At 55.3% G+C, this 19,054-nt stretch overlaps 2 protein-coding genes across 2 annotated transcripts; one reads left to right on the plus strand and one right to left on the minus strand.

Moving 5' to 3' along the window:
- Positions 1–42: 42 nt before the first annotated feature.
- On the minus strand, positions 43–9,265 carry ICMT (isoprenylcysteine carboxyl methyltransferase). Its single transcript, XM_086715518.1, has 5 exons — positions 8,963–9,265; positions 7,991–8,079; positions 6,931–7,100; positions 5,935–6,152; positions 43–3,468 (listed from the first exon to the last, which is right to left on the minus strand). The coding sequence occupies exons 1-5, from the start codon at positions 9,155–9,157 to the stop codon at positions 3,286–3,288; spliced, it is 855 nt and encodes a 284-aa protein (XP_086571644.1). The 5' UTR covers positions 9,158–9,265; the 3' UTR covers positions 43–3,285.
- Positions 9,266–16,002: 6,737 nt separating this feature from the next.
- HES3 (hes family bHLH transcription factor 3) lies at positions 16,003–18,783 on the plus strand. The gene is made up of 5 exons (XM_086715235.1): positions 16,003–16,938; positions 17,285–17,360; positions 17,468–17,563; positions 17,665–17,746; positions 18,126–18,783. The coding sequence occupies exons 2-5, from the start codon at positions 17,301–17,303 to the stop codon at positions 18,497–18,499; spliced, it is 612 nt and encodes a 203-aa protein (XP_086571361.1). The 5' UTR covers positions 16,003–16,938; positions 17,285–17,300; the 3' UTR covers positions 18,500–18,783.
- Positions 18,784–19,054: the final 271 nt, after the last annotated feature.

The raw sequence follows: 19,054 nt of genomic DNA on the forward strand, positions 1-19,054 counted from the left end.
TTAGAGTTCCTACATCCCACACAATCACGCTACCGCTCATAGTGAAATCAAGTACAGTTTTATTTAAGAATTGGAAATAATCAGTATCTGTGAAAGAAAATCCAATTTAAAATATTTAAATAAACATTTCTGCATGTAAAAAGAAGAGTAAAATAATTACTCCATTAAATTACTCTCCTAGCTATGGGACGGCTTCCTCTAGAGCAAGCGCTTGGGACCACCCCTGCCGGCTGGCCCTCCAAGCCCAGGACAAGGCGTCAAGCTCTCACAGCAGGGCGCAGAGAGCAAGCCTCTCCCACCAACCTCATCGAGCCACTACAGGAGCAAGATGTGGTGGGAGATTGCAACTATCTAAGGCAGTAAGAAAGTGCAGAGAAGGGACAGTGGGGGTCACTGTGCCTATTACGGAGGGGCTGCTACCAAAAAGCTGGAGCTGTGGCCGGCCCTCCTGAGCCTAAGCTATGAACACGTGTATTGGTTTAGGAATACTTCCCTATCGTATCCATCACTCAGAGTGTTAAATAAACGGAAGGGACTAATCAAGTTTAGTTTTGAGGCTCAAGAAGCAGTTCATACAGATGAAGGGGCAGTGGGGTACGCTGCCTTTCGCTTTCGGCCAGGCTCACCCCACTCACTACCTCTTTTCTGCGAGCTGCTATTCTCGGCCACAGCCTGCAAATCCTCATAAAACGTCTCACTTTACGCTGCTTCAAAGTAGCTTTGTTCTGTGCAGTGCCTTTTTTTCCATTTAAGAATCTCCACTTTAAAACCTGCAATGGAAAAAGTAAGTAATCTCTTGACAGTTTCTTAATTTGAGGGAACTGGTGACGTGGCCTTTACCCAAAAGCTTTTGGGAATACCCCAAAAGCCTGCACTTCATTAACCTGATTCTCTGCATGCACACTGTCACTGCTAAATTTATAAAGTTAAAAATAATCTGAAAATGTCAGTACTAGATGAAAGTCAATCACTTGCCAAATCCTGCCCCTAAGCAGTTCATCTTTTCTCCCTAAGTAACTGCTGACTTCTGCCCTGGGTGTACAAGTCGGGGTGAGGGCGCCCCCCTAGTCCCGCCCCTGGAAGAGCTCTTTAAAGCCCAGGTGATGTAACAGCAGCACCTCGCCACAAAACACCAGGCCCACGTTCTGGGCTCAGGGGCCCGGCAGGAAGGTGGGCTTTGAGAATTCTAGCAGGTGGGGCAAGATGAGATCACCAAACGCCAACACCTTTAGACTTTCTGTCCACAAAGCCAGGGGGCCATCATTAGCTGTTCTCCATCTATTAAAGACAGCTTCACAGCCCTCAGTGGGAATGAAAGTTGGGTCCAATCCCGGTAGATACAGCACAGCACTTTCCCTCAAGCAGCTGGGGATGGCTGCCAAAACCCCAGCCACACCCTCCTCCATTCTGCAGTCCCAATGAGCGGAGCTGACTTTGCTAAGCGTGGTCTGGAGAACAAGTCAGAAGTGAGTCAACTGGAGTTCCCAGAGTAAGTGCATGTTGAGTCCCACTGGGGAGTGTTCGTGCCAGAAGGACCTGCTGCTGAGTGCTCCAGCGGCGGCCTCGGCCGGCCTGGCTGCAAGGCCCTCACGAGGGCCGATGGTAGAGTCCGCTCACACGGGCGAGCGGCATCCCAGGAATCAACAAACCCGTAAACCTCTTTGGTATACATAATAACAAAAAAATTAATTAGGCCATGAAATCTAGAAACAAGTGATGTTTCTGAGTTGGTAAAATGCTCTTCCGAACACACGTTTCCAGCGTCTGGTACAGCTAAGCAACGTCCACGTCTGTGTGACTCTGACACAGGATAGATTTCATTTACGCCATTCTCTCTCATCTAAGTATTAAAAACGTTTGACGTTGTTCTTCTAAGTTTTCACAACACCCCTATGAGGTAGGTGGTACTGACCCCATTCTACGGATGGGGAGTCTAGGCACGGAAAGGTTAAGTGGCTCCTCGAAGCCGCCCGGCACGGCGTGGCAGCACAGCAGCCCTCCAGCCGGGGCCGCCGCGGCCGTCGTAATCAGGCTCCGTTAGCGCCACTGCGGAACTGCAGGAAGGATTCCACGCGGAGACCAAGGCCCTCTCTGGTCCAGAATTAAACAAGGGTCCTAAAGCTTACGTACTTAAAGCCAACCACTTTCCCCAAACTTGAAAAACAAAAATACCGACTACATCTCCGTCGGGACCATTTGCTCTATTTAAGACTCTCGTACACTGACTTGCTTGAATGTTGCAGTGGTGTGTGCGTAAACCCCCTTGGGAAAGATAGTGTGAGATGATGTTAGAGATGGTGAAGTTCTGAGAACAGAACACAGAAATCAACAGTTGAGAGATTTCAAATGAAACAGAAAAGTATAAGCTATGGTGAAAGACTGAAATCCCAAACCAACGGAGAGCAATACTTCCCGGTGTCTGACGACGCCTTACACAGAGCACGTGCTCAGTGAGCATTTCTCTGTTAAAGGAAAAACGACACCCCTTTGACATGCCTGTGTCACTGATAACAGCCCCCTCTGGGGAGAAGAGTGGGAGCCAGGACCCCGGGGAAAGCCACAGGGGTCCAGTCTCCCTGGCCAGGGGTGCCCTTGTGAACACAAAGCCACTCAGCCAAGTTGTCTGGAGGTGTCCATTCTGCCAGATAAAAGTTGGGGCTATAAACACCAAGTGAGTCCCCTCGGAATCTATACTGCTATTTATAAAAAATAGATATGTAAATACGATTAAATATATTAAGAGCCAAAGTGCCTTATAAAGAATTATCTTAAAACTGTATAGATGCTCATGCACTTAAGCACAGAAAGAAGGAGGTCGAAGCTGTGCTGTTTGTGTTTTTCGGTTAAAGATTCTGAACGAATTTCTAACACTAAGCACTGATGCCCACATACCCCTTCCTGCAGAAGAAGCCTTACTCGACATCATGAGTGAGCCCACCTCTCCCGAGGGGTCTTGGTTACACTAAATACCTCGTGGGCCATGGGCTCTCGCCAGGGCCCTTCTGGAGGGGCACTGGTGAATATTGCTGTTATTTGCTCCTTGCCCACCTTTAATCTATGTCCTACCTTGATTGAGCCCAAGAACAGATTGCTCTAGGGTATGGGGTCCTTTGGTCCTAAGGCCTTCTGACCGTTTGGTCTTGAGTGATATTCCAGAAGAGTAACTGGTGACGCGTAAAATGATTCAGAAAATCCATCCTGCGGCGTGGCTGCCGGGGGCAGTTCTGTCCCGGGCTGTGTGGAGGGGGGAGGCCCCTCGGCCCAGCCTGGCCTGCTCCGGCTGTGTTATAGCTCCACCTTGACCCCTTTTATAAAAGGCAGGCCTGTGGGCACCCGCTTCTTATACTCCAGGTACTCGTCTCCAAAAAAGTGAATTAATGAGATCTCCTCTTCTTCTGTCCGATCTCGGAAGAATCGCCACACCGTCAGAGCGTAGCCAACGCCACAGATGGGGTTGCACAGCATCACCTGACAGGGGACACAAAGTCGATCGGGGTCAGAGTGTTCCGACACCACGAACGTCAGCAGCACTGCTTCTCCTGAACACCCGCGGACGACTTCCTGTCAAGGGAAGGGCCCCAGAGATTCTCAAATACTATCGGGGTCTTTGAGAGCAGCGGCCAGGGCACACGCACTGAAACCACCCCACCGCTTTCACATTAGAGCTAAACGCTCATCACGGCAGTTTTCTTTCATACGCTTTTCTGTTGTTCCTCTTATGTGAGAGGTACCTAAAAATTAAAACATCAACTTCTCAGATTTCAGTCCTCAGGCTGACGGCAGCTCCCCGTGGGGCTCCTAGCCTGTCCCTTCCTGTTCCAGGCACCCCCTCCAGCCTGCAGCTGCCTGGTCCCCGGCCCCCGCCCCGCACCCCCCCACCCCCCTGCCGCCCCAGCCCATCCCTGTACCAGATCCACTGCTACCTGAGCTTATGAAATCACTTCTTTCTTCAAACCACTCCCCTGCCCCAACCCAGAAAAGCAGCACCTCGGCCACCTCCTCTGGCCCCTTTTCTCTGGGCTGTACCCACTCTGACTGCCTCTCACTTCCTTACTCATGTGTTTTCCCCACTCTTAAGAATGTCTTCCCCACTGATCCACAGCCAAACAGTCCCTCCAGGCCAAGAACACCTCCCGGCTCTCAGGAACTTCCTGTGCTGTGTGGGAAACCCACTACTCCACCCCTGCCCCTTCTGATGGACCCCTACGGACACATGTCTTCCCCCAGTGGGCGATTTCCACCAAGAGCCAGGCACATGCCCTTGACTTCTTATTCCCATCACTACTTACTGGGCATTTAACCGTATTCCAGGCACAAGTTAAGCCCTTTACGACCAATAAGCCCCTACACTGAACCTCTGGGGCGGCACTGCTGTCCTCAGTGTGTGAGGACAGAGAGGCCAAGCAGCCAACATGAGAGCCAGGACTGGCCCTGTCAGTGCCCCAGAGCCTGTGCCCTCACAGCCAGCAACCACATGTGGCTTCCCAACACACCCTATACTAGGGTTTCCCAACTGCAGCCCACAACCTGTTACTGAGCCCCGAAATCCATTTAGTGCATCACAGCATCACAAATAACAAGATAGAAAACAGGAGTATTTTGTACTAGTAAGAACAAATATTGCTCTGGGAAAGACCTGTTCCGTTTTCATGCATGTCTGTGTGCCGGGCCACAGTGTAAAAAGACCTATGGTCAAAGAGGTACGAAAACTCTTTAGTCCTAGAGCACTTAAATACATAGGTAGCATTTATGGTAAATTACACGATTCAACTATAATCAACTTGTTCCCAGGGAGTATGATCGTTAATGCAGCAGTCTTAAGTTTCAGAAATGAAAGTTTTAAAATAAATCCTGGGGCGCCTGGGTGGCTCAGTCAGTTAAGCGTCCGACTCAATTTTGGCTCAGGTCATGAACTCACCATTCGTGAGACTGAGCCCCGAGTCAGGCTGTGTGCTGATAGGGTGGAGTCTGCTTTGGATTCTCTCTCCCTGGCTCCCAGCCCCTCCCCACTCATGCTCATGCGTGGTCTCTCTCAAAACAAACTTTAAAAAAATAAATGAAAAGAAAAGAGAAAAAAGGAAAGAGGAAAGGAAAGGAAAAGAAAAGAGAAAAGAAAAGAAAAGAAAAGAAAAGAAAAGAAAAGAAAAGAAAAGAAAAGAAAAGAAAAGAAAAGAAAAGAGAAAAGAAACCCTGTGTGGTAACCTGCCCCTTCTACACCATGGGTGGGGGGGGTGGTTCACCAGGGAGTCCCCAAAGGACCATGTATTGCCAATGGAATGCTTGGGGGCCCAGAATGGATTTTCTCAAGGAGATGAGGAGTTTCCTGAGCTCTGTTCATATTCTCTGGCCAAGTCTTTCTAGGACCAAGAAAACAGATTCAAGAGGCAATGGTCAGGAAGCAAGGCTCAGTCTGCAACCCGAGACACAGCCAACCTCGGTAGCTCACGTTAAACCTAATACACGACCCAGGCCTCAACCAGAGCAGCTTCTGATGAAAATCAGAATCCACTTGAGTAGCAGAAGGCTCTCTCTCTCCCTGAAGCCCCATCTCTGTTCTCATCCCACAAGGGCGCTCCAGATCTAAGGTGAAGAAGCAGGGAAGGGGTAGGGCAGATGGGGTCACAGCACCTAGAATCGCCAGCAGTTTACAAGTTTAGGACACCCAGATTTTAGGTACACAGTGAAAACAAACAAACAAAATAACAAAAAACAAAAAAAAAACCCCAAAAACCGTTAAGGACTAAATCCGTTCTTTTGGGTTTTATTTCATTACCACCTGAAACACAACAGAGGGCACGTGCACCTATTTGAAGGAGACCAATAACCTTGCAGATCCAATGAACTGTACCTTTCAAAATGGTACATCTTATGGCGTTAGATTTTTTAAAATGTAAAAAACATCCAAGGCGACCACTGTCATTTCTGATACCGTACCTGGGTTCCAATGCTCCAGTAAAACCACCCGACGTAAGAAGGATGCCGAAACCAAGCATACACTCCGCTTGTCACCAGGGTATGAGTCTCTGATTTTTCATTCTGCACCACGTGATTGAAATTGGAACCAGCTGTGAACATGGCCGCTTTCCTCAGACATTCTCCAAAGACCACCATCAGCAACCCCAAGGCACTGAGCCAGGTGATCTGCTTCAGTTCTGGAGGAGAGACGTGTGACACACAGGAAGTAAAGACATGGGCCCATGGAGCTCCCCCTGCAGATGCTTAAAATGAACCTATTTCTCCAAGGCCAGCAACATTAGGAAACATGCTAGTGGGCAATTAGCATTTGTCATCACATTAAAATTTAATTATAAGCAAAACACATTCCCCTAAGTCGTGCTGTTCATTTGCTTCAAGTGCCAACAACCCAATTAGAGCATCATGGCAAAGACCTGATGAGCTCTCCATCCGTGTCCCTCTGTCACATGCCCCTCCTTCCCTTGGGGACAAGGACAGCTAAGTGAAGCAGAGAGGGATCCAATGTTTCCCATTCTGGCCCTTTACCAAATCCTGGGAACCACATATATTTTACTTAATTTGCTGTGGAAAGTTCCATTTGAGAGTAGGTTTCAGGTGCAGAGGTTTTTGCTAATAACATCTTGACACGAAAAGTCTCAAGTCACAGAAAATGAACAGATGCAAATCTCTGACTGTAAAATTAGAATTATAGCTATCGAAGGTCGGGACTTCACATGAGGTAGTGCGGTACGTCGTGGAAGGCTTAAAGCAAACGGTCAACATGTCCTCCGTTCAAAATCCGGAAGCGGAACCCACAAGCTGTGCTTGTCCTTTATAAAGAGCTTAGTGAGGACGGAGAGCTGGGGAAAGTCACTCGTGGAGATTACACCTGGGAGGCGAGCCCACGTCACCACCCTCAGGCCTGCACAGAAGCCACCCTTCTCCCCTCCAGAGGGAAACGTGGGACACACTGACCTGGCCAAAAGATATTTTCGAGTGTGAACTCTATCCAAGAAGAAAGAGCGGCTACTGTGTACTCCAGACTGTGATTCAGGAGAAAGGAATCCAAGGACAGACTTTTGGGGTTATTGACTGCTGTGACCAAATATTCAGAATAATGGAATAGTGACAAGGAGCACATATACCTATTTAAAAACAAAAAGAAAGAGAGGTAAGTTGGGGCAAGGGAATCAAGTTGGCCGTAAGTCCAAGTGCAGATCTGGGTCTGCCAAACTGTCCCTGAATTCTCTGAGGAGGTCCTGCTGTCACCTACCTGAGAGTGGACATCAGGCACCCACATGTAACGTTACTCTTCGGGTCTGCAGAAGGTGGGGCTTTGAAAAGACTACTTTTGAATGTAACAGACCCCACAAACAGACTAGGGTCATGAAGGCATTATGGGCCCTTCAGTCTTTTAGAAAGGATACCACACACAGTAAAATATGAAAGTGGAACACAGTCAAAACAAAGCAGTGATGTATGTTGAATACAAAAAATTCAGCAAAACAAATAACTCCAGCAAAGAAGGATTAGATGGCTTAGAGAACTGATAACAGGAGATAAAGCCTTTTACCTTGAAGCCACTGGTTCATATCCAGGTCAGGGACTAGAAGGCTCAAGGGAATGAAATCATAGTGTAGGGGAAAATCCTACAGTGGCCGTGGGGGAGGCGCTAGATGTGACCTAATAGAAATTAGAGACGGAAAAGGCCTGTGAAGATGAGCCAGAGCCTTGCCCCTTCCTGTCACTGAGGACCTGTACCCTCTTCTGGGAAGGGCTCGTCACATTACTGATGAAGGCGCCTATGGGGAGGGTGCCAGGGAGACCTGTTTCTGCCTGCAACAGAAGCGACCGATGGGCACAAGTTCTTGACGTCCGAGACATAGGGATCTAGCTGGACATCAGAGACCGTACAGAATCCTCAACTGCCTTCAGCCAGTCAGAGAGGAGACACAGGGATGAGGATATACCACTTCTGACCCTCTGATCCTCCCACCCTCGCCTCAAAACCACTCTTCCCCCAAATACATCTTACCAGCCAAAGTGACTCCAAGAAGACTGGCTAAAACTTAGCAACATGCCGCAGCCGAACACAAAGCCAAGGAAGCAAGCTCGGATGGCTATCTGAAATGGACCCAAAAGAAGCTCAGTCACCGGGCTGTTCCCTGAGCACACATCCGGGCTGCAAGAGCACACACCCCACTTCCTTGGGACAAGTAGGCTACTGGGAAACACTTAGAGCTGATCTGCTCAGAGACTAAGAGGGTAAGGCAGACGTGCCTGGGGTTCAAATCCCGCATCCACCGCTCCCTGGTTGTGTGGCCTTGGACAAGTTACTTAACCTCTCTGGACCTCCGTTTCCCCCCTATACACAACGGGGACAACAATGGTACCTACCTTCTAGGACTGCTGTGAAGAGTACCCGCATAAAGCACTTAAGAGTGCTGCAAGTTCGAGCTACCATTGCTATTATTACTGCTATTAGGATTCAGAGCAGTGGGAACACCGCATGAACCTCGTTTACTGGCCAGACTCTCCCAAGTCCACGCAGTAAGTCTAGTCGGGGACGTGCGGGGCTCTGTGCCCAACCCCCTCCGAGTAACACTGCGGGGGCTTCTGACCTGACTTGGCGGCAGGTTAAGTGTGTCTCCACAACTTAAATGACATAAAAGAACTCGTGGGCCCGCTTCCTCCCCACGCCAAGCGCAGCTGCTGAACCGCACCAACTGCAACTTCCCACCCACTCCGCGGGAGAGAGAGGGCCCGCGACCCACGCCCCGCCCCGCCCCCCCCCCCCCAACCAGCCTAGTGAGGCGGGGTCCCTCCTGCCAACTGAACTTCCGGAGAAAGAACACGCCCGGGGGAGGCGGTCCCTCCCACAGGCCCAGCTCCCGGCCCACCCCGACCCCGAGGGGGACGGAGCCCGCGCGCTGCGCCCAACCCACCCGGGTCCCGCCCTCGCCCCGGCCCCGGCCCCGGCCCCGGACCACCCCCGCCCGGCCCGCACCTGGTAGCGCGGCGGCCGGTAGAGCAGCAGCAGCAGCGCGTTGAGCCCAGCCACGTAGAGCGCCAGCCCGGTGCGGCCCTGCAGGCCGGCGCGCGTGAGCAGCGGCAGCGCGAGCACCGAGGCGCCCAGCAGGAAGGTGGCCAGGCTGAGGCGCGCCTCGGAGCCCGGCGGAGCCCGCGCCGCGCAGCCCGCCATGGCGCCGGGCGGCCGACGAGCGGGCGACGGCGCCGGCTGTAGCCCGGGGAAACCCGCCCGCCGCGCCTGCGTACTGCGCCGCCGACGCCGGCTGGGAAGCGCCGCCACCTGGAGCCCCGCGCCGCCCGAGAGCTCTCGCGATACCGCCGCGCAGCGGGGCGGGGACCCGGCTTTGGCGGGAGCGCCCCGCCCACGGCCCCGCCCCACCCCGCCCCGTCAGCCCCCGGGGGAAATCCTCTGACCCCAGCCGAGCGGCGGACGGCGGGCGGGGCCCCTGTGTCCCAGGCCGAGAGGCGGCTGCCGGCGGCTGCCAGAAAGCAGCCCCAAACTCAAGAACGCCCCTGTCCCAAGAAATCAGTCTGAAGCGACCCTGCCCGCGGACGGCCCCGCGCGGTGCCCCGGCGAAGCCGACACCCCTCGGCGCGCAGGCGCGAGCGGGGCGGCCCGCCAGGTACCCAGGCTGCGACCGCGCGGGGACCCTGCCCTGGAGGCAGCCGGAACACCCCGGACTGGGCAACCGCGCGCGGGACGACCGCCCACTTCGTGGTGAGGGAGCATGTTGGCCAATAGCGAAAAGGCGCAGGAGGCTACACCGCGTTTTCCAAAAGGCAGAGTCCAAAAGTTTACCGTGCGACTTTGGCTTCGCTGGGGAAAAGCACAAGCAGACGTGTGAGCATGGGGAAAAGATTGGAATTATTTAACAGCGGTCACCTTCAGGTGATGGGACGCGGGGTGGCATTCATTGTCTTCTTTATATGTTGTATGTTTTTGTGTTTTCCACATTGCCCACAGTCAACATACATCACTTTTTGAATCGGAAATTGCTCTTTTTTTTGAAAGGGTTAATGTCCTCTTCTGGGGAGCTCACAGACGGATGATGAAGGAGAAAAGCAAGTGAGCAAGTGACCAGAATGGAGTATGGCGGGTGGGAGTGGACAGGAGCCAAGTAAGAGTGGAGGAGAGGGAGGGGCTCCAAGGAGGGGCCTGCGGATGGGCGGGCAGAGGGCTGGGGGGCAGCTTGGAAGAGATGCTGGAGCTAGGTCTTGGGGCACTCGGGGACCCGCAGCGTTAGGCTGGAAATGAGAGCAAGGACGTCTGTGGGGAGGGAGGGAGGGAGGGTTGGCACTGAGTTTGCAGACACAGAGGCAGGAGAAAGGAAGCCTGAGTTGGGATAGGGGACAGGCCCCCGGGGAGGCTGGAGCCCAGGGTAGTGGGTCAGAGAGCACGAGACCAGACTGAGCTGCAGTCAGCCAGGCCTGCATATGAGCCTCTGGCTGCCCCACTCTCTCGTCTGTCCCTGCAGGACCTGGCAGGAGACCTGAGGTCTGAGCAGCTGAGCTCAGGGAAGGATGGAGAGCCTGGGATTGAATCCTGGTCTGAGGACTGCCGTGGCCCAGCTTTGTAACCTCGGGCAAATCAACTCCCAAGTCTCAGCGTCCTGTGAAACAGGGATCCTGATTTCACCATCAGGTATTGACTGTGTTCTCCCAAGCCTTGTACCGTGTTTAAATGGTGCTCAGGAGACATTTGCTAAACTGGGTTCATGGGAATTGAAAGGAGATGTAATGTTTTTGTTGTTTTTAAGTCTGTTTAACTCTTTTAAAAAGTTTTATTTATTTATTTTGAGAGAGAGGGAAAGAGCATAAGTGGGGAGGGGCAGAGAGAGAGAGAATCTCAACTCGACTCCATACTGGCAGCACAGAGCTGGACATGGGGCTCGAACTCACAAACCGTGAGATCATGAGCTGAGCTGAAACCAAGAGTCGGATGTGTAACCAAGTGAGCCACGCAAGCGCCCCAACTTTGTGTTTTAAAACATTAAATCTCCAGGGTGCCTTTGGCCATTGGCATCTGCTGTCCACACTGACTTAGGGCCTTGATCTACCCCCCCCCCCCCGGGACTGGCTCCCTTTTGGGGGCAAAGAGTAACATGAAATCCAGTTCAGCCAGTCCAGGCAACCCCCTCTCCTTTGCCCATCACTTCAGACCATCCTTCTCCATCAGCCCTGATTAGGGAACATGGGGCAAGCTGAGGACAAAGTACAGGCTAACAGCACCCCCACCCCACCCCAGGTGGGATATCTGTGTCTTCCTCCGACACTCCTGACTGCTCAAGAACAGGGGAAAAGAAAGAAAGCAAATGTCTGACTGATGGAGATCCCAGTCATACAGAACAGGAGTCTCCTTCAGTCTACGGATAACTTAGTGAACTGCAAGTAAAAAGCAATCTTCTCCATAATCTCCAGAAACCTATAGACTCCGTTTCCTGGAGCCCTAATAGCACCCTCACCAAGATGGAAGGGGGTTTAAGTGCTTGCCATGGTGATGTGGGAAACAAAGGCAAATGAAAAATTGAATTCCCTTACTGCCCACAGCCCAGTGATGAGTCCTTGAAAGGGGCAGAGTGAGCAACCTCCCTCAAGGAGCTCAGCTGCCTGGACGATGACACTTTGCTAGGGGCAAAAGGGAATCTTGGCTTAACATTATCCTGACACCCCCCCCCCCCAGGATCCTGTGAGTCTCCTTAAACACATAAAAATTATTTTGCAAACCTTATTTATCTTTAATCCCCAAGTATATGTTGGCAATTAAACTCCAAGTATATGACTCCTGATACACATCTGAAGGGTCTCATGACTGAGGTTTTACTAAGCAGTAATAAATGACGTTTTGCTAACAACAGCTAGACCCTCAAGGTCCTGGAAACCTTTCTTCTAAAATTTCTTAGAGACTTACTCTGTCCCTAACCCCCTCCCAACCTGAAGGTATATAAATCAGTTACTCTTTGCAACCCCAGTGCAGCTCTTTCTTGCCACGGGTCCCGTCCCGTGCTTTAATAAAATCACCTTTTTTGCACCAAAGACATCTTTGAGAGTCCTTTCTTGGCTGTGGGCTCCAACCCCCCACCATCACCCCAAAACCTCATCAAGCCTCATCTTGGAGAAGGAAGAAAGGAAGGGGAAGCAGTCTCTTCCCAGGTATGGCCAGACCTGAGGGAAGGGGGATCTTTAGAAGTGACTGGAGTTGCTGAATCTGTCAGGACCCAGGGCTCACAGAGCAGTAAGGGAGGAAACAGGCAAGTGAGCAAATATATGCACACACTAGCATAGACCCAGAGAAACAAAGTCACACACACAGATACAGAGATGCACAGAGTAACAGTAATTCAACCAGCGATAGGGACAGAAACACACAATGAGTCCTGCTTTCCTACCAGAGAAAAGCAATCTGATCAAAGAAATCCACTCTGCATCTGTCTCTCATCCCCAGGCAGGAGAACAACAAACCCGTAAAAATATAAGAAAATAAAAGGAAAACTACTCAGCCCTGGGATGCCTTACTTGCCTTCTTTTGTAAAGAAGCATTTGAATGTGTTTTGTTCTTGGAGCTGGGAGGCAAGGCGAAAGGGAGCCCTTTCTCATGCAGGAAGGTCCCTCTGCAGGGTCTCCCCTACACATCCCCCTCCCCCCCCCCCGCCCCCATCCTGCTATTCACCCACCAGCTGAGGTGGTTTTCCATCTTGGGTCTAAGTGCAGTTTCCTCCTGCTTAAAGAGTCCTAAGAACCAGCTTGACTTTTCCAAGTGAAACTGTAGGCTGAGATGAAATTAGCCTCTCTCTCTTTTTTTTTTAATTTTTTTTCTCTCTCTCTTTTCTTTATGATTATTTATTTTGAAAAAGAGTGTGTGGGAGAGGGGCAGAGAGAGAATACCAAGCAGGTTCCTGCTGTCAGCAAAGAGCAGGACTGGGGCGGGGCGGGGCGGGGGGGGGGGGGGGCGCTCAATCTCGCGAACCATGAGATCATGACCTGAGCCGAACCATGAGATCATGACCTGAGCCGCAATCAAGAGTCAGGCACTTAACCGACTGAGCCACCTAGGCGCCCCTACCCTTTTTCTTAAACGGGGTTGCTTTATGGAGCAAGAGAGAATGTAGCAAGTGCGAAGCACGCAAGACGCAGGTGCTAGCGTGAGGTGTGAACCAAACACCTCAACCCACACCAGCTTCCCAGGATGAAAAGTTGGCTCTTGTCCAAGCTTGACACCAAGTAAGAAAAGGTCTGAGAACTGGCCTCTCCCCTCCCTCTGCCGGTGGGTCTCTGGTCAGTTATTGCCGGAGGGGCCTCTGGGGCTCCTTGTCACTCACAGGCCCTCCGTCTCATCCACTTCCCACATGGAGGCCAGGAAGGGTCTGTTCATCTCCCTGGGAGGGAACCCTGATCCTCCAACAGTTTTCTTCTCCCTCCTCTGACCATTCTGGGCTCCAGGCATGAAAGCCTCCTCTCTCTAGTCTGGAAACGGGTAAATGATGTGAATTTATGAGCACATCAACCTGAAGTGCCTAAGTCACAAGTGCACAAAAGGGCCGGGTAAATATTTAAAGATTAGAGCCAGCTGGGGAGAAACACAAAGGCCTGGGACAATGGGGGTCTCTCGGAATTCACTCTCCCTCAGCTGGGCCAGCCCGGTTCAGTGTTGATGCACTCACCGGAGTCCCAGCCTTTGTCCCCTGGAGGGCCCTCGGCTGCCAGGCCATTCGGAGTTCCAACACAGCTAAAGAGAGTTAAACAATCGCAGCCACTCCAACCCCATCTGGAGACAAATGGCTGAGTCATTTCAGAGCTTTTGCTGTGTCCCAATAGTTAATTACACGAAGCAATCACTTCATTCCCCTTTGAAATGCATCTGCAGAGACGGCCGGCTGGCGTATTTCTTCCCCGAAGTCACCTCGCGGGCGGTGGCCTCTGCGGCACTCCCCAGTAAACTAGCATTGCTTTCAATCCCTGGGTGCTGCCGGAGGGAAAGGGGCTCTCACCCAGGGCGGAGAGGTTACACAGGGTCATCGCCTGGGAGGGTCGGTGGACTATCTGGTGCGGCTCTTGTCCTGGGGCCTGCAACCCCCCTGCTTACCTCCTTTCCAGACCTTAGTTGCTCTGTAACAGTTTTTCTTTAGACAAAGTCGAGAAAACCAAAGGGGAAAGGGAGAACGAAGGCACAGGCCACTTTCTGCCTTCAATTCCCAAGCCCGAGGAAGCAGAGGACTGAGTGTTCCTTGAATCCCCCCGAGGTCTCCAGAACTACAGAAGGATTTTTTTTTTTCCCTTGAATGAGCAAAGGGCAACCTGGGTCTCCCCAACTCGTGCTCCTTTCCAGGCCCCCTGGGGAGCCCAGATGCTAAAGATGGAAAGGGAGTCGGTGGCCTACATCCCAGTTTGCATAAGCCCGGCTTCTAAGATAGTCCACGTCCTTCCCAGCAGCCGGAGAGGCTTCGCCCTGCTTGCTCTTAGATAAGGGGGGGTGGGGGGGAGGGTGTGCCGCCCCTCCCACCCCACCTCGGAAAACGCACCCGCCCAACCTTTACTCACACCTTCGGAGCCCCCCCCCCCCACCCCGCCTGCCTGTGAGTGTGCTGAGGGTGGTCTAGCTCAGGACTCACAGAGTGGGGGAGGAGGGGACCTGGGTCTTAGTGGGGACGTGGCCGCCCAGGAGCCCGAATTGCGCGTAAAGTGGGGATTTCTCCGCGCGCGGGGAAAAGGGAGGGTGGAATCCTCACCAGGATCTGTTTCAGCCCTGAGTCCTGCCCGACCCTCGCCCGACTTAAGGGCGGTTCTCGGCGGGCAAGCCGCGCTGGGAGTGGGGAAACCCGGAAAGCAGAGAGAAAATCAGCCTAGGCGGGGAGTCGCGGGGACGCCAGCCCGGGGACTTGTCCCGGGATGGGGGGGGGGGGGGGTGCCGGGGTAGGGGTAGGGGGCAGCGAGGCGGAGGCCCATTAAGTGGGCGGAGGCAGAATTTGACGGATGCGAGTCCAGCCCAGGCCGCCCCACCAGGCTCGCCGCCCGCAGCCAAAGCAGAACATTGCGAATTAGCTCGTTTTGCGGTCAATTTTCCACTGCTTAAGAACACACTAAGCCACCCACGTGAGCGGCCCCACCTAGCGCGACCGGGAGCCTTCTGCTCGGGCTCGAGAGGAGTGACGGCCCCAGGAGCTGCGGATGCTAGGGTGCGGGCAGGGGCGGGCCGCGGGCCCCTTTATGGCGGCCCTAACTCTGGAGAGGGGGCGGGCCGCGAGGGCTGCGCCGAGGGCCATTGGTTTGCTAATGCGCCCGAGTTGAAAGGCGCGGGCGGCGGTTTATGGGGAGGGATCATAATTAGAGGACAAATTGCCCCGCAGCCCGCGCGGCTGAGAGCGGGGGCGGGGGCGGAGGGCGACCGCCGGAGCGAGGCGCGCGCCCAGCTTCCGTGCAGATGTGCGGCCGCTGGAAGCCCGCGCGCAGCGGGGCGCCCGGAGTTTGGCCCCGAGGGGGCGGGCGCGGGCGGGCTTTGTGGGGCCGGCACAAAGCCCTTAACACTCGGCTGCCCCCTTTGTGCCCGGCCCCGCCGCCCGCCTGCCCCGCGGCGCCTTTGTACCGAGCCGCCACCGCCCCAAGCCGGGGGAGCGCACGGAGGCCAGTGGGGCCCGCTCAGCCCCCGGTGTTTCAAAGCTGCCCGGCGCGTGCCAACTCTGGCCGGCCGGCCTCGTCCCCGCCGCCCGCCCCGGGCCCAGCCCGGCCCGATCTGGCCCGGGGTCCTGCGGCCGGGGCGGAAGAGCACCTCGGAACCCCGGCCGACGCAGCCTGGGCCTTGAAAGGAGGGCGGAGCGCGATTCTCCACGCTGCTAGGCGCCTGAGAAGCCTCTGCCCCAGGCAGGGCCCATCAATACTCCGGGCAGGGGCGGGTGTGGGGGAAGAAGATAGCCCCTCTCCAGGGAGCCAGGGGGCCCATCCGGGACCCAACAATCTCCCCTCTCCCTCGCGGTGGGTCCCTCGCAAAGGCCGATTTGTTTATTCCTCTGCCGCAGGGCTCAACTGCAGAACTTTTGCGTCGAAGCTACTTCCTTGCCCTCGCAAGTAGCCGTGGGAGCCAGCATTGTTCGGAGCCCCATTTTATAAACCTTGAACCTGGGACCCTGCGAACCCAGGACAGGGAGGTAACTGGAGATGAGTCCAGGGGCGTCATCCTGTCAGCCACAGCTACTGGAGTCCTGCTCCTGGGGCCCAACCCGGGACTGCAGCAGTCCTGCTGTAGGGCCTAACAGGTCCTGGGGTGGGTGTCTCTTCCTCTGAGCTCCCTGGGTCTCCAACCACAGCCCGAATAATGAACAGTGTTTGGGGGTCCCAGACCTCCAAGAGCACAGAACGATGCTCTCGCCATATGACCAGTGATCTTTCTCACCCTCACCTTTCATTTGTTGGGAGCAAGAGAAGGCCGGTGGGAATAAACTCCCCGGCTGTGAGGGCAAGTGGCAGAGCCTGAGTTGTCTAGCCTGGAAACTCAGGACTGAAACTAGCCCAGCTGGAAGAGTGTGGGTTGGGGCCTAACAGGGCCAGAGGGCACTTGGGGTCAGGACACACACCTGAGCACAGGAATGCTCCCAGTCCAAGACCCCAGCTAGGAGGAGACTGGCTGTGGCCCCGAGGGCGGGCTGCACGCTTTAATGGGACACATGTCGCTGTGTGGCCCCCTCAAGCCCAGCCTGTGCCCGGCTTTGAGCAGACACAGGCAGAAAATCGCTGCATTGTCCCAACATTAGGACGACTAATGTGGCGTTGCCAGCGTGGCCAGAGCGTGAAACCCGCAGAAAGGCCTTGCTGGCGGGTCCTCCCTGCCTCCGCATCTTCATCAGACACACGGTGGCCTGGTGTGTTGTCATAGTCATTAGCGGGGCTCAGAACCAGCTGGACCCATGGACCTTCCTCAGTGGGTGCCCCCCAGAATGCTTGGAGGCAAGGGACGGCAAGCACTAGGTAAGTGGGACTAGTGAGGCTCGTTCCCTAGGGATACTAAACACTGGGACAGAACAGGGCACGGAGGGATGTGCATGGGAGGGGACCCCAGACTCGGGAAGTAGTGGGGGCAAAAGGGATATGGGAAAGACTGAGAAAGGGGAAGAGGAGGGCCCCTTGGAAGAAAGGAGGGTTCCTGGAGGTAAGGCTGAAGCCTGGGCTTTGAGAGGGGGGTCACACAGAGAGGTGGGGAATTTCCCAGTGCATCCCCCTCTCATCTCCTCCCCCTCGGGGTTCCTCGAGTCCAGGAGAGCCTCATTGACATGTAAACGAGGAGCCCCTATAAAGGCGGCACTGCCTCCCACAGGAGCAGATACGACAACATGGGCACTAAGCCTGGGACCCAGGGCAGCTCCGGTGGCCAACCCGGCGGCTTCCGCAAGGTCTGGGGTCCTGAAGGGCTCAGGGTGTGGGCCTGCCAAGCCGGGGGTGCGGTGGGGCAAAGGGCAAGAGGACCCTGGCCCTGTCCTATAATGCCACCCCTCTACAGATCTCCAAGCCACTGATGGAGAAGAAGCGACGGGCACGCATCAATGTATCGCTGGAGCAGCTGAAGTCGTTGCTGGAAAAACACTACTCCCACCAGGTGAGACGTGGGGATGTGGTGAGGTGGGGGTGATACGATCCCCAACCTCATCCCTTCCAAGTCGGACTGTGCAGCTAAGAGCCCTTTCCACGGATCTGCAGATCCGGAAACGCAAGTTGGAGAAGGCGGATATACTGGAGCTGAGCGTCAAGTACATGAAAAGCCTTCAGAACTCGGCTCAAGGTGGGAGGGAGTCTGGAGGGGATAGGGCAAGGATCTGAGGAGGGGGGGCACTTGTGGCGTCAGACCCGTGGATATCACAAGGCCAGATAAAGGAGGGATGGATGAGAAGAGAGCTCGGGGCAGTGGGCAGCTGGGTGAGGAGAGGGCCCCAGATTGCTGGAGGCAGGAGGCTGCGAAGACCCTGCAGGCTAGTGCAGTCGCAATCCGGGTGAGCGAGGGTCTGGACCCTGGGAAAGAAATTCAGGTTGCCTAGCCCCTCCCCTCCCTTCCCCGCCACATTTCTCCCCTCCTTTTCTCTCTCTACACCTCTCCTTTCCTCCTCCCCTCTCCTATTCTTCCCTCCCCTTCACATTTCTCCTGTCCGGTCCCCTCCCCCCAGGGCTCTGGCGGGTCCCCAGCGGAGCCGAGTTCCCGTCTGGCTTCCGCAGCTGTCTGCCGGAAGTTAGCCAGCTTCTGGTGCGCGGAGAGGACGGCGGCGGCGGCCTGCGCTGCCCCCTGGCGCTTGAGCGCGCAGGTGGCAGCACCATGGACAGCGCCAGCCCGAGCCCGGAGGCGCCCGCGCCGCTTGGCTCCTGCGTCCCCGCCATTTGGGCCCCTGCTCCAGCCATCGGCGCCTCGAGGTCCCAGCCACCCCGGCTCCTCTTCCCTGGAGGTCTCCCCGGCCCGTCCTCCAGCGTCCCGGGGCCGCAGCCGGCCCCTCGCCGCTGCGCCGAGAGCCCGGGGCCGAGTCTGGGGGTTTGGCGGCCCTGGTGAGTCCCGGCGCCGCCTCAGACTCAAGGGGGCCCCCTTCTGGCCCCGGGACGCAGAGACTGTTTAGAGCGCGCCTGCGGTGATGGCCGGGACCCCAGTCTTCCGTCTTGGTCCCGTGGCAGGGGTGGCTGGGAGGGTGCCGCGTGCCCGCGAACGCGAGGAAATACACGGAGCCTCGAGGGGGACCTGTGGCCCCCCCCCCCAGCCCCACCTACTCAAGCTGGACCCGCTCTCTCCTCGTCCCACCTTCTCGCGGGGCTGGGAGGGGATGTCCCAGGCTGCTCCTCTTTCCCAGGGCCCCCGGCGGGCAGCCCGCCCCCGCCCCCGCCCCCGCCCCGCAGCCTCGCCGCTGTGGGAAGGTCGCCGTCGGCAGCGGCGCAGAGCGGACCCCTCGCAGCGAGGAGAATCGCTGCCCCGCCCCGGCCCATTCAGCCAGCCGAGGACGCCCGGTTCCCACCGGCACAAAGCTCGCCGGGTCCCGCCCCGCCGGCGAGGGGCCCCCAGCCCACCCCCACCTTGGAGCTTCTCGGCTTCCACGGGTCCCCACCCCCTCCGCAC

Source organism: Puma concolor, chromosome C1 (assembly GCF_028749965.1).
Source record: "Puma concolor isolate L17-30 chromosome C1, mPumCon1.1.hap2, whole genome shotgun sequence".
Lineage (NCBI taxonomy): Eukaryota > Metazoa > Chordata > Mammalia > Carnivora > Felidae > Puma > Puma concolor.